Below are 13838 nucleotides of genomic sequence, written 5' to 3'. Positions count from 1 at the left end.
GGTGATTCAGTGAAACATCTTTTTTATCAATATAACATTGGTCATCAAGTACAAAGATTCAACAAATAGAAATATCAATATCAGCAATTAAAGGAGGATTTTGCTGATATTTTTGGAATAGTGGTACAAATGCTTATGATAGGCTTGCAAACTTAACTCTAGCCTAAAATGGACTTTATCGAAGTCCCCAAAACTCCTCCCGAATATTTCTGAACACTGTGGAATACAATGAATTGTAGCATTTGATTATTTTAATTTGTCTTCTGAAGAAAATAAATGAATTTCAAATGCCATAGCAGGATGATGTCTTTAGAAGGCCTTTGTATTTATCCAAGGATAAAGAAGATGGATTGAGTGCTTGGCTCCTCCTTTTGGTACCAATCTAGTAGCTGGTATATAATGTGTCCTGTCCTGAAAGGGTTGGAAATGAAGTAGCATCCACTGTTTCCTAAAGAGATGAACAATAACTTGCTCCTTACCATGCCTGCATAGGTCAATCAGGACAGAGAGGAATAAAGAACATGCACAAGAAAAGGCCATTAGAAAAAGATGTAATCTTATTTCATGTTCTGTGATGTTGAGATTTGCATAGAAGCTGGAAAAAACTGAAATAATTTCCTGAATAATATCTCTGTAATAGCGTGGTTCTAAAGACAGGATCTCTTAATGTCTCTTCTTTTTCTCAAGCCTTGTGTTTTTCCATTTTTTAAACATCATAATTCATTTGTAATTATGCAAACTAATAAATAAGTGAACATACAAAAGAATAGACAAGCTTGACTTAATTTAATAATTTTCAAAGACCCATGAGGATGGGTTTAAGAAATGCCAGACCCGAAAGAAGCAGAAAGAGCTAATAATATCTTCTTATGTCAAATGCTTACAGAAAACACCCATTTTCATAAAAGTAAGTATGTGGAAAAACACATTTTGCAGATTTTAGTAAGTTCTACAAACATAATGATTCTGTAATGTTAATGGTTTCTTTCATCATAATTTTCCTTGCTCCTCAAAAACTAGCAAAATCTAAGAACTTAAAATTCTGTAGCTTGCCGTTCTAACAATTTAAAAATAAATTTAGTTAGTATAACATATTGTCAATAAACTTGAGAATTCTTTTAAGTACAATTATGCAAAGAGCACATTTATATTTTTAAATTAATATGAGACTTCTTATTGAAGAAGGGGCTATACAAATGTATTTCTTCTATTCCAACTTTCTCTAAAGGTCCACTCCCTCCCATGAAAGAACACAGACATTCCATTATGTTAAAAAATATCCGTGTTTTACATCTTTATCAACATGAAATACTCTTTGAGATCATCTGTTCGAGCACTGAGAACATAAAACTCTGTGCTGTAATTTTGTATTTTTGGGGGAAAGGATCCAGGTGATACTCTCTCAATAATTCTGGGCCCCGAGATAAGGACAATGCCATTTCTTTTGTCCTAAAGCAATCTCAATTCATTTTACTTTAAAGGTGTGAAGGGTGTATCTGTAAGTACATTTGTCTTCTGCAATGAAATTGAAAGTGAGTTCTATAAGAAAAGGTTTATAGAAACAGGAAACCCACAATACCATTACGACAAAAAAGCTGTGCTTGTGGTATTCTAATAACTGGGGTAAACATTGCTCCTACAAATTCTATTTCGGAGAACGAGTAAGATGAATCGTAGAAAGAAAAGCACCGATTCAAGATTTTTTGAAAGCATTTGAATCTGTACTTGCTATTCAGTCTCACTCATGGGTATTTGTACTACCCATTGATGCTCTGACTGTCTGAGAAACAGTGACAGGGGACACTTCAGATGGTAATATTTCTAAACCCCTCCATGTCACCAGGCTAGTTTGTTTAGTTAACAGCAAAATAGAGGAATCGAGATTTAATGCACACAATGGGTGGACTACATTATTTCGCCAAGAAGATACAGTTTTTGCAAAAGACTCAAACATTTTGAGGATGTCTTCACAGTGAGGGAAGCTTCACATTATAAAGCTTCCCTTTATGATGATGCACTGGGATGGCCTGCAGTGCTCCCACAGGTGGGACAGGAGTGAATCCCTTTATGCATTAGCAGAACTCATACACCAACCAATTCTGCAGAAAGAAGCTGAAATTGGAAGTTGCAAGGGGACCACTACCGAGCTTTATGGTCACATTTCAGTGGGCAGTTAGCAATTACCATGTACTTCATTTGGGGACAGCAGAGGTTGAGAGCCATAGTGTGTGGCTCTAAAGTAATGTGATTGATGTCAGTAGATCACAGAAAACAGTCTTATTGCATTTTATGTGCACATCTTGTATCCTGGGTAGAAGACCACACGTTGGTTCAGTTATGTAAAGAACCAAAGGGCTATGAGTATGTTTACTTTATTTAATAAGGTTTATCACTTTATAATTAAGTCCTGTGCCTTTCAGAAAATAAAATTATTTGTATAAAAGTATCAAAGGTGTAAACTCAAGAGACATTAGGTGTATAGATTATATAATTCTGTGCAATCAGTTTTTTTTAATTCACATCTGCAATAATCTATAAGTTAAATCTCGATTTTAATTAATTATGAGTATCAGTATAGCTTAACCTAAAAATACATTATTTTTTTAGTTTATTTTTATTCTAATTGGTTTATTTTTAATATTTTGTTGTATTTCTTTAGTTTATATCATTCTATTATTTAGTTTATTTTTAATATTGAAATATAACTTTGTATATATGCAAAAACACGGTTTAAATATTTTCTGCCATTAACAAGGGAGTTGACTGGATTTGGGGTACTAGTAAATTAGTTGTTTGGATGATTGAAATTTATTATATTCACCACGATTGTTTAAGCTCTAGCTTCCTCTATTCTCTGCAGCCCCTTGTGCTATTCTTTGACTGTAATAGGCATCTCAAGAGAAATATTGATATAAACAGAGGGTTTTCCTATCAGAGTGAAGAGGAATAGAGTGGGCAACTGACAAGTCTCAGATGAGAAATTAAAAGGGAGGTGCTCATCTCTGGGAAGCAAATCTTGGCTCAGATTTGCACTGTCATGTTCATTGTTAAACATTAGAATCACCTGGAGAGCTATGACTTCCCTGATCCCTGATCATATAACAGAACAATTACATCAGAATTACTTGGGCTGCCTGTGGAGTTTTTGTGTACTTCCAGAGTTGAGGGCTACTTCACTAAGGGCTTAGATGACTTAGGTGACCAGAGCTCCCACTGACATTCCATGTCTCAGCCTAATAGGGAGAGTGATTTGATTCTGTATCCTTATCCAGTCAAAAGGGTAGGAGGTGATTCAGGGACTCTGAAAAGGTGTCCTGCTTCAGGTCTGGAGTGATGTAGAAACCGTCAGACAGAGGACTCGTTGCAACCCACTACCACTACATTCCAGTCCCCCAATCCTGGGGTGGAGGCACATAATAGGGGCTTTTTAAGGGGAGTAGGGGTGCATTTCTAGACAGACCAGGTTCATGCAAACCTTAATGGAAATAGAAGAAGAATTAGTGGTTTGTTGGGGCTTGTAGAGAAAGTTTCTCTTCTTTCATCTTGAGAAAGACAAGTTGTTCAGTTTGTGTTTTTGCCTTTGTTTTATCTCATACCAGTGCAAGCAGTACTAAATGCAGTTCATTAGTTTCACAACTTGAGCAAGGAATTTTTCGCAAAATAGAATTCTATATTATTTGATTTCTGAAGAAAAAAGCATGGGATTTCATTATGATCTACCTACAGAGCTATGGGAAGGTAGACAGGGGTAGGAAGAGAAGAGACACAGATGGAGATAGAGTAGTAGGAAGTCACCAGCTGCAAAGTAGCAAGGCAGCAGCGGCCAGGACGCAGGTGTGAAAATCAGTAATTAAATGGGTAATCTTGAGCATAACAGAGAGTTTTGAATGCAAGAGTAGAGGGGAAAAAAATCAGTTCATGAAATATGCATCTACAAACCCACAATTGGATCAGAGTTTGCATTACCACTTCTTGCTGAATTGAAAGGAAAACTGAGTTATGAGTGTAGAGCAAACCTGGCCTACTAGATGGCAAAGTCAGGAACTGGGATGTTTTGGTTAATAGATAATACCAGTCAACTGAATTCTGTATAACCAGCTTGTATAGGTCTGGCCTCAAGTGGATTATAGATCTTAACTGATTGAGGCCATTGCTTTGTTATTTAATTTATTTAGCAGTTGGTTTCCTGATTTGGAGCATTTAAAAGTTAGTCTTATATTGTGTTCTTTCCATCACCAAAGTCTACTCAGGGTAGGGCACTGAGAAACAGTTGCAGAAGATAAACAGCTTAATGGTTCTGGATTCGGAAAGGAAAGAGGTGAAAGATTTGTTAGAGTTTTAATTTTTAATGGAGTATGACTGTTAAGTCTAGTCTACATATTAGCCCTACTTGGGAGCCTTTTGAGGACAAGGCTTTTGTCATTTCTAGTTTGTATTTCTCCCAAGATCAAGGTCACACCCACTGGTATCCTGTTGTGATCAACTGGCCTGTGTAACATTTAAGTGTATCTATCCTCCTATCTGGAGAAAGGTCAGGGTGACTCCCTGGACTGTGTCAAAGGAAAATAAACAGTTCTCTGGCAAATAGGGAGCCTTATTTATAAGTATTTGTACATATTGACATTGTATGTTAAAAAAACACACTCACTATATTTCATTAAGACAATTGTAGAAATATATTTATCTTCATTATTTCAACTGCACAAACCAGAAAATGTTATGAGGTACTTTCAATTCCTCACAGATATTTTTCTTTCCCTTCTATTCATCAGCTAAAACATGCTGAGAAACCACAACACTCGCAGAAACTGAAAAAAAAAAAATCAATATTCCCTCAATTCTTCCTCTTTTCCTCATTTATTCAAGCAGCCTAGCCTTTTCTATCCTGCCTGATTCAATTCATATATTAATTATATTATTTTGCTCTCAGTACATCTTGTCACAATACTGTGAATAGAGCAGTCTCTGAAAGCAAATGCTATGTTATTCATTTGCTCCCACTTAAAAACAAACTTTGATTCATAATGGCATCCCAGAGTTATAGCATACTTGCACAAAGCATATTTATGCCTATTCTCCTTCTCCTTCCAAGACGGTCTCCTCATCTTGTCATTTCCTAGAGTTGGGGTTAAGCACTTTTCCTCAAAAGAAGATCTGCTATTACAATTTTTCAAATATGCACTAAAGTTACTGATTACTCCAGAGCAGGATATGTCCAAAGCGTAGACAAGCATGTTCATTTTAAATTAATCTTTAATTACCTAATGAGCTCCTGGGGAATGGATTCTGTCTCCCAAGGCCAAAGAAATGAAAAGAAAGCTAAGGTGTGTCGTGCAGGATGACATTATCCTTCTTTGTCTTTTTACATGTACATAGAATGTTTATGAATCATATTCTCCTTTGAGAGTAATTACCACTTGATTATGGTTTCTCAGCTATAGTGGCAATATTGCTGATGAGAATAGCTACTGTTTATTGAACAATTCATATATGCCAGGTATTACAGTAAGAGTTTTACATGGACCATCCTATATTGTACTTAAAACACACCTGATACTTCAACCTCATTTTGCAGAAGAGATTAGGTGGCTACCTCAGGGGATTCTAACCTGAGAGGTCTGACCCTGGAGCAAGAAGGTCTAACCATTTCTCTAAACTGCCTCATTTTGAGTGAGGTTACTTTAAGTTGTAATAGTCATTTGAATTAGTGTGCACAATTAAAAGACAAATCAAGACATGCTTTTGGTCATAATCTTATGTGTTGATAGAGATCTAGGTTAGGTTGGGACTGTTAATAGTAGTTTGTTATCTTGAAAAATTATGAATTTGCAGAAAGCTAGAGGTAGTTTTAAATCACTTTTATGAGAAATGCTTTGCATGTGGACATTTAGCTGATAAAAATATGTTTAGTTTGCTAGAAAATAATTATGGGTCACCTTTAAAGAGTCTAAAACACACAGATGTCAGATTATATCTGTCACAAGCTGTCAAAAATGATTTCTATCAACCTAAAATTGTCCAGGGATTGTTTCAAATCCAAATAATCTTAAAGAGTGCTAATATTGACATTAGGATTTTTACAACAGCAGATGTATGTGGAAAGATACATACTGTCTTGCGGTCCCCCACCCCGCAGTCCATATCAGATTTGGCGGCAGGAGTGAAGGTCGAGAACACGTCAGACTTTTGACATAGATTCAGTGCAACCATTTTCACATGAAAGCAATTACCTAAGCTCTGTATTGCACTGATTACTTCCAAAAATCTTTGGGCTCCCTGTGCTTTCCTTACTTAAGCTACTTAAGGCGAGGGGAGGGGGACGGGGTGGCGGGGGGCGGGAAGCAACTCCAGAAAAGAAGATGCTTTGTCTTTACAATTAATAAGCAAAGAGCTACTCAGTACTTCATAAATATGAGGGAAGGAAATTGAAGAAGAAATTCACATGAACATAAGCACCCCTATGTTCACTGCAGCATTATTTACAATAGCCAAGATGTGGAAGCAGCCTGAGTGCCCATCGATAGACAATTGGATAAAAAAGAAGTGGTACGTGTATGCAGTAAAATATTACCTGGCCATAAAAAAGAAGGAAATCTTACCATTTGCAACAACATGGAAGGACTTAGAGGGTATTATGCTAAGAGAAATAAGTCAGAGAAAGACAAATACTGTATGATCTCGTTTATATGTGGAATCTTAAAAACAAAATAAATGAACAAAGAAAATGGAAACAGATTCATAGATACAAACAACAAATCGACAAACTGGTGATTGCCAGATGGGAAGAGTGTTGGAGGGCTGGGTTAAAAAGGTGAAGATAAGAAGTACAAATTGTTAGTTACAAAATAGTTATGGGGATGTGAAGTACAGCATAGGGAATATAGTCAATAATATTGTAATAACTATGCATAGTGTCGGGTGGGGATTAGACTAATCAGGGGATTCACTTCATAAATTATGTACATTTTTAACCACTCTGCTGTACACCTGACACTAGTATAATATTGAATGTCAACTCTAATTGAAAAATAAAGATTAAAATAAAAAAAGAAATTCACAAGAAAAGATGAAAACCAAACCTAGGTGTGAGACTACGGCACAAAGAATGAAGATCTCAGACTGCTAATGGGTCCAAGGTTTATTTTGAGGAGAAATGGAAATGTTCTAAAACTATTGTGGTGACACTACACAACTTTATAAATATACAAAGTCATTGTACACTTAAAGTGGGCAAATTTTAGGGTATGCAAATTATATCTCAATAAAGCTGTTAAAAAAAGAAAAAGAAGGAAAAAAAGAAGAATATCTAAAAAAAAAAAACAAACCAACAACAGAAACCATTAAATAGGCAAGTGAAAACGAACTCAGAAAAGAGACAGTGGCAGCTACACATCAATAACATAGTCTAATATCTTCTCTGGCATATTTCAAGACACCCTTGTAAGGATGAGGGATGGATTATTCAGAATGGTCTTTGTGGAGACTGGACTGAAAACAACCCTCTTAAGTGGTCCTTTCCTTTCTAACATTAAGGACCTACTGATTTTCACTAACATGGAATGCTGAGAACTCAATCTTAAAGCAAAGTCAGAAACAATACTGATGTGAAATTTCTAACCTAAATATCAACAGGACACAAACTGGGTGGCTTGTAATCCTTTAAGCAGGGTTGGGTTTCGTTCATAGCTACTGGGATCAGTAATGACTGTTTTGAAAAACAGAATCTAAATGGGTGATGTAAAAAATGGTTAGTATTAACTACCAGAACCACCTAATAAATTTTCCCCAACACATTCTTTTAAGAAGCTGACCCCTCTCCCTGTGCCTCTCACATCCAGGGGTCCCTACTGTCCAGAGAGGCTTTTTCTAATTTACATAAAGATATTCCACAGGCTAGCAGCAATACTGCTAAATGTTAAACTAGTAGAGCCATAAAAGCAAGACAAGTCTAGAATACATAAATAGAATATTATCCCAAGTTTAAAATGTCTTGCATAAATTGATGTTTCTACATCATGTACCATAATTTATTTCTGTTTCAGAACCTCTTTTTCAATAGGCATTAAATAGTCTGATCAATCAGCAAACATAAGGGATCTGTAACCTCACAGATAGTTTAATTTTCAAAACTTGTTTAGCCCACTGCTGATCTCCCAGACAAACTGTTACCAAATTGTCAGCTAATTACCCTGAAACATCTGACTTCAGTACGTTAGGAAGGAAAGAAGCAGATTGGACTTATTATTACACCTTATAAAATTATTACTAATTGTGACATAAAATATGTCAGGAATCCAAAACAAATGTTCTTTCCCTTCACTCTAATTAAACCTGATTTCCAAATTAATTTTATATGTTAACAAAATAAATATGTATTTTTGGCCAGGGGCAGAGTTAGCAGAGAGATTAATCTCAAGCACTTTCAACAAGCAAGATATTGAAAATACTCAGAGTTGACAATAGGTTAGGTAAGGCAGAATTAACTATCTGTTTCTATCAGTAAATGTCTCATCCTCAAATCCTGCTGATAAAAGAAGCAATTTTTAGAATACTTTTCAATAGCTTTATAAGTTTAAGTTAATATTTAAGACATGATTTTTCTACATTTTCTACTGTATTACCAAATTGCATATGTATTTTAAATTTGCAATGAGCATTATAAATGAACATTATTAATTTTCTAAGGTGCGGATGACTTTTTTCTTTCATTTCCCCACAGGCTTCAGTATACAGTTGAATAAATGGTATTTGTTAGTTTATCTTGGATATGTTTTCTTCATATTTTATTTATATTGCATTGCATTATGAATTAGGTTAAGTCTTTCTTCATGGAATTACTGGGTATTATTAGCACATCCGAAGGTAGATAATGAAACTGAAGGGTCACTATAGTCATGCAGATATTGACTTCTAGTGTATGGTTGGCATTTTACTACTCCCACACACATTATTATTTCATATTCACAGAGTGGCAACTACATCTTATTGTGGAGATTGTGTATATATGTGTGTGTGTGTATGTGGTGACACTACACAACTTTGTAAATATACTGAATAGTCATTGAATTGTACACTTAAAATGGGCAAATTTTAGGGTATGCAAATTCTCTCTCTTATATATATATAGTTTGCTTGTTTAATTTTATTTTTACCCACTATCCTTTTATTCTTCTTTGATAAACATATGCTGAGAATTTCCACTTAGGTCAACAGGTACAATGGCCTCAGCCAATCAGCATCCTCCTCCGGCTATGCAGTGCAGGGGGAACATATATGTTCCATTTAGAGCAATTGGATGTGGTAAGGCCTATTCCTGGCACTTCCAGGAAAAGGGTTCTTACTCTTTCTCTGCATTTTTTATGAGTATTTGGGGGAAACCTGGGTGACAGTGGGGGCGGTTCAGAGAAAGTGAGGCTGAGAGGTTAAAAAGAAGAAATAAGATCAAAGTGATACTTAATTTTTTAAAACAAACACTTGTGTAGTACTTAAATGGACCAACCATTTTATTAAGTACTTTACAAATAGAACTAATTTAATCTTTTTAACAAACTTATGAAATGGGTATTATTATAATCTTGACTTTATAATTGAGGAAACTGAGGCACAGAAAAGTTAAGGAACTTGCCTAATGTCACACAGCTAATAAGTGAAAGTGCAGGGACTTACATCCAAGTGATCTGGCTCATAGTGTCTAGCCACTATGCTAGGCACATACTTTGAAACTTTACGTCAATGGTAAGATAATACATACTTAATAATGGGTTGAAAGGAAGGAAGGAAAGGAGGGAGGGAGGAAAGGAGGGAGGAAGTAGGGAGACAGGAAGGAAGGAAGGAAGGAAGGAAGGAAGGAAGGAGGAAAGAAGGAAGGAAGGAAGGAAAGAAGTGGGAGAAGTTGATGGAGAAGAAGAAAGTGACAGAGAGGGAGAAGCAGGGAGGGAAGGAAGGAAATAAACAAATCCTTGATTTGTTAAATTTGCTAATTTCTCTGGCATAAATATTCTCACTATGGCTGATTTCAGGCTCTTAACATGACATCATTTGGTTAGCAAAATCCTAAAAAAAAAAAAAAAAAAAAAAAAATCAAAGAGTTCCTATAAGCCAGCTGCTCTAGTAAACCACTGGAGCTTACACCAAACCTCCCTTCCACAAGACTGCATTTTTGTGAATCTATAATGTTCCTTTCGGTTTAAGCCACTTTTGGTTGGGTTTTGTCTTTTGTAATAATAGAGTCCTGATTCCAAATTTCATGTATAATGAAATATTTCCATGGAAATTATTCTTTGTTATATTAGACCTCTATAACAACCTTGTGAGATAGAAAAACACTCAACAATTTTTCCATCTTACACATCAGAAACAGGCCTGAGTCAGTTATGAATATGGTTTATGTATTAATAGCTACATAATTTGCCAGACCCGCTGCAAAATGAAAATATGGGATCCTTTATTCAAAATTTATTAAGAATTTCAAGAGAATAACAGCAGGGCATTAGACTAGGTGCAGGGCCCTTCTAAAAATGGGGCTCTGAGCAACTGCCTAGGCAATGCACCTGTGAAGGTGGCCCTGTGCCTGTGTCACTCAGCTGGTGTCAGAGGTGGCGTGTGAACTCATATCTACAAATCTCATAGCTCTTACTATTTCACTGCTTCTCTGAACAATAAAGCATCTTTACATATGTTACCTACACTTCTTGTAGAATTTACTTAAATTATTGATAACACTATTTCGTATTATTGACCAATTTCAAGTAAATGCACTATGACTCACTTAAAGACTCCTATGTTGCAAAAGCTATATATTAGATCACAAGAATATCCAATATTGATTTCTTATTTACATTATGTTTCCCTTAGGTAAAATTAAAAGAAATCTTACATTAATTTATTAAGCTACCTATACTGCACATTTTTATTTTTCAGACAAAGCCAGATAAAGAAAACAAATGTTATTTCACATATCTATTTTTTAATCATTCTATCTGACATATTCCCCCTGCCTACTGTACACACCCAACTGTCTTATTTTTTAAAACTTAGGCAACTCTAAAAATCTTAGAGATTTCTAAAAAAAACCAAAACAAAACAAAATAAAACAAAACAAAAACCCCATGTTTATTTCCCTGTACAAAATTTCAGACATCTCCTTTACTTTCATCCTCATGGAAAACATGGACCAAAGTGCAGCTGTTTACAGTGCAATTGCTATTTTTCAAAGAGCCAAGTTCAGTCTAATGAGTTTTATTACTTAGATTACTCATATTCAAAAATCATTATATCCCATGGCAATATTTGGTGATATATGATAATGGAAGAAAGAAATGAGGGAAAAAATCTTTTATGTAAGATAACATTTAAAGTTACGTTATACAGTTTTATATAACATCTGGGTTCCACTACTCGATTTATAATGATATTTAAAGGAAACTGAAAACTCAACACAATAAACAGCTGAATAATGCTTCAAATTTAATCTATGCCAACAATCAGCAATAGTTTACCATGAATTATCATTTAGAAGCAGAGGCTCAATATAATCACTGTTGTCAACATTTCTATTTACCTGTTGCCTAACCGAGGCTATTTAATTTTTATTTATATTTCAAACATTAGATACGAAGAGGAAAAATATTCCAGCATGGTTCCCAAGAAATGTGGCAAAATGCTCTAAGTAAATCAATACATTGATATGCTTTAAAAATGGCTTTCTAAAACATTTAAAATTTACCATTTTTGTTAACGAGTAATGAAAATAAATGTACTACTAAAGAGACAGTTCCAACATTGGCACTGAAATTAAAGCATTTTGACTATACATGATTTATCCATAAACTATAGTAGTATTACCTGCTCAGATCTGTTCTGGTGCTGGTACTGGTACTGAGAAAAGGTATTACAGGAAGAAGCAATTTTGTCCTTTTCAAATTGTTTCTTCACTCTGGCCAAACCACCAGGTACTGTGCACGTTTCTGATTCCTCCATAATCTAGGTTGATTTACGAAAAAGGAATATTCAGCCTTATATCTACACAGGATAGGATTCTTACTCTATTTTAATAGTTGACAATTCAATTATTGATGGGTGATATATTAAATAGACATTAATATACACAATTATTTCAGAAAACAATAAAGATAATCTCTCCATGTAGTTTTTTCATTTATCAGTTTTTGATAGAAGTTAGACAAATCTTCAAAATAGTAATTCTCTTTATCTCAGATTCTGATGTCTGGAGATTAGACCTATTAAAATGTATTTCTCTAATAATACACAGACTGTAAAAATTAAAATAATGGATTCAATTTTAACTCACAATAAGGTTTTTATTAAAGTCTAAAATGTCTATATAGGCAACACATTATTAAGAATATTAAAAACATTTGATTCATTCCAAAATGTATTTAAATCATCAAGGATGAACAAAATAGACTCAGAGTATCTCTTATGCAAAAATATTAATATCAGCAATAATAACAACTACTTAATACAAAGTGTACAGTGAGTTCCTATGTACATATATATATTTTGTCATTTGATGCTTCTTTGTATTTTATGAGATGTGGACACATTATTCTGATTTTAAAATGAGGAAATTGAGGTTTGGAAAAGTAAAGTAGCTTGTTAAGTTCTCACAGCTAGGATGTGAATGTTGGAGCTAGAATTTGAATTCCTATCTGTCTGTCTTAATCATAGCTATCTGTCATAATCATTAGACTTAAAGAACAGGCAGAAAAAACAGCAGCTATGCTACTCCAAGACTCAGCTCTTAGCATCGGTGTGTGAGAATTGGTGAGAGATGGAGAAGGGATTTAAGAATAGAAGGATTCTACTCTATCATTTGCATTTTACAGGTGAGAAAGTCTATTTTAATAGGCATCATTTGGAGCAACTTGAAAAACACTGAGAAGTCTTGTCAGATCTTTTGAACCCAGTGGGAAGTGTTATAAACTCAAGAGCTTTGGTTTTGATAACTCAGCATACTCCCCAGCTCAGCAGGCACTCAAGCCCAGATGGGAAAGCAAACAGGCCCCACGTCAACCTGCCCTCCTATAGGACTGCTGAAAACTGGAAGGAGACTCAGTAACACGTCAAATGACAGGAGGTATCCTGAGGTCTGTCCCAGTCCTGACATAACCTTGGAAGCCTTGAGACATGAAAGTAAGTGGATGCCCTGAATGCCCCTGAGCTGGGGTTTCCATACCATGGACTGTAGACTCTTGGGGTCCTGAAATCTTTACCCCAATATGTATTCTCTCAAACAGATACCAGAAGTAAAATTACTGTCTTGGGGTTTCCCACACTCCAAAATATTAGAGATTTAATTAATACTTAGGATTAGCTGAATTACTAGTAAACACCCAAGTGGTTGTGTTTATCAAGTTCATAAGCTTTCCCAATTCATGAACTGTTAAATAGTTAAGAATATGCACATTGGTTCTATGGAAAGAAGGGATAAGATTGTACACTTATATGTGTTAGATATATAGTCTGTCAGATTCTGCAACAAACTTCAAATGTAAGTCCTGGTCAATTACTGCCATCTGATACATGTTAAAGTCATGAGAAAGTATGGCGTCTCTTTTGAAACTTCAGATAATGAAGTGGAAGGGTGAATTAAGGCTACAATATTTTTTTACCCCTCTTTCATTTAATTTAGCCTTCCTTGATTGATAATATATAGAAAATATATAAATCTTAAGTTATAGAAATTAAGGGAATTATTGTTAAGAAGAACTTCTTTCCAACAACTATAAACAATATCGAAATCACGTGCAAATTAATCTGGTAAACCTCAGTAGTTATGCTGATGTATGGATACTTTCATAGTATGTTCATTTTCT

General features: G+C 34.9%; 1 protein-coding gene across 1 annotated transcript in view; it reads right to left on the bottom strand.

Moving 5' to 3' along the window:
* XIRP2 (xin actin binding repeat containing 2) overlaps positions 1 to 13838 on the bottom strand; it is a 232839-nt gene that overhangs the window by 21224 nt on the left and 197777 nt on the right. Inside the window, exon 4 of the mRNA XM_006921158.1 lies at positions 11845 to 11982. Within this exon, the coding sequence (XP_006921220.1) occupies positions 11845 to 11982 (138 nt within the window). The remainder of the gene's footprint in view (positions 1 to 11844; positions 11983 to 13838) is intronic.

This window comes from Pteropus alecto, unplaced genomic scaffold (genome assembly GCF_000325575.1).
Source record: "Pteropus alecto unplaced genomic scaffold, ASM32557v1 scaffold3, whole genome shotgun sequence".
Taxonomy (NCBI): Eukaryota; Metazoa; Chordata; class Mammalia; order Chiroptera; family Pteropodidae; genus Pteropus; species Pteropus alecto.
Note: the sequence above shows the minus strand (reverse complement) of the source record. Positions and strands in the feature narration are given on the sequence as shown.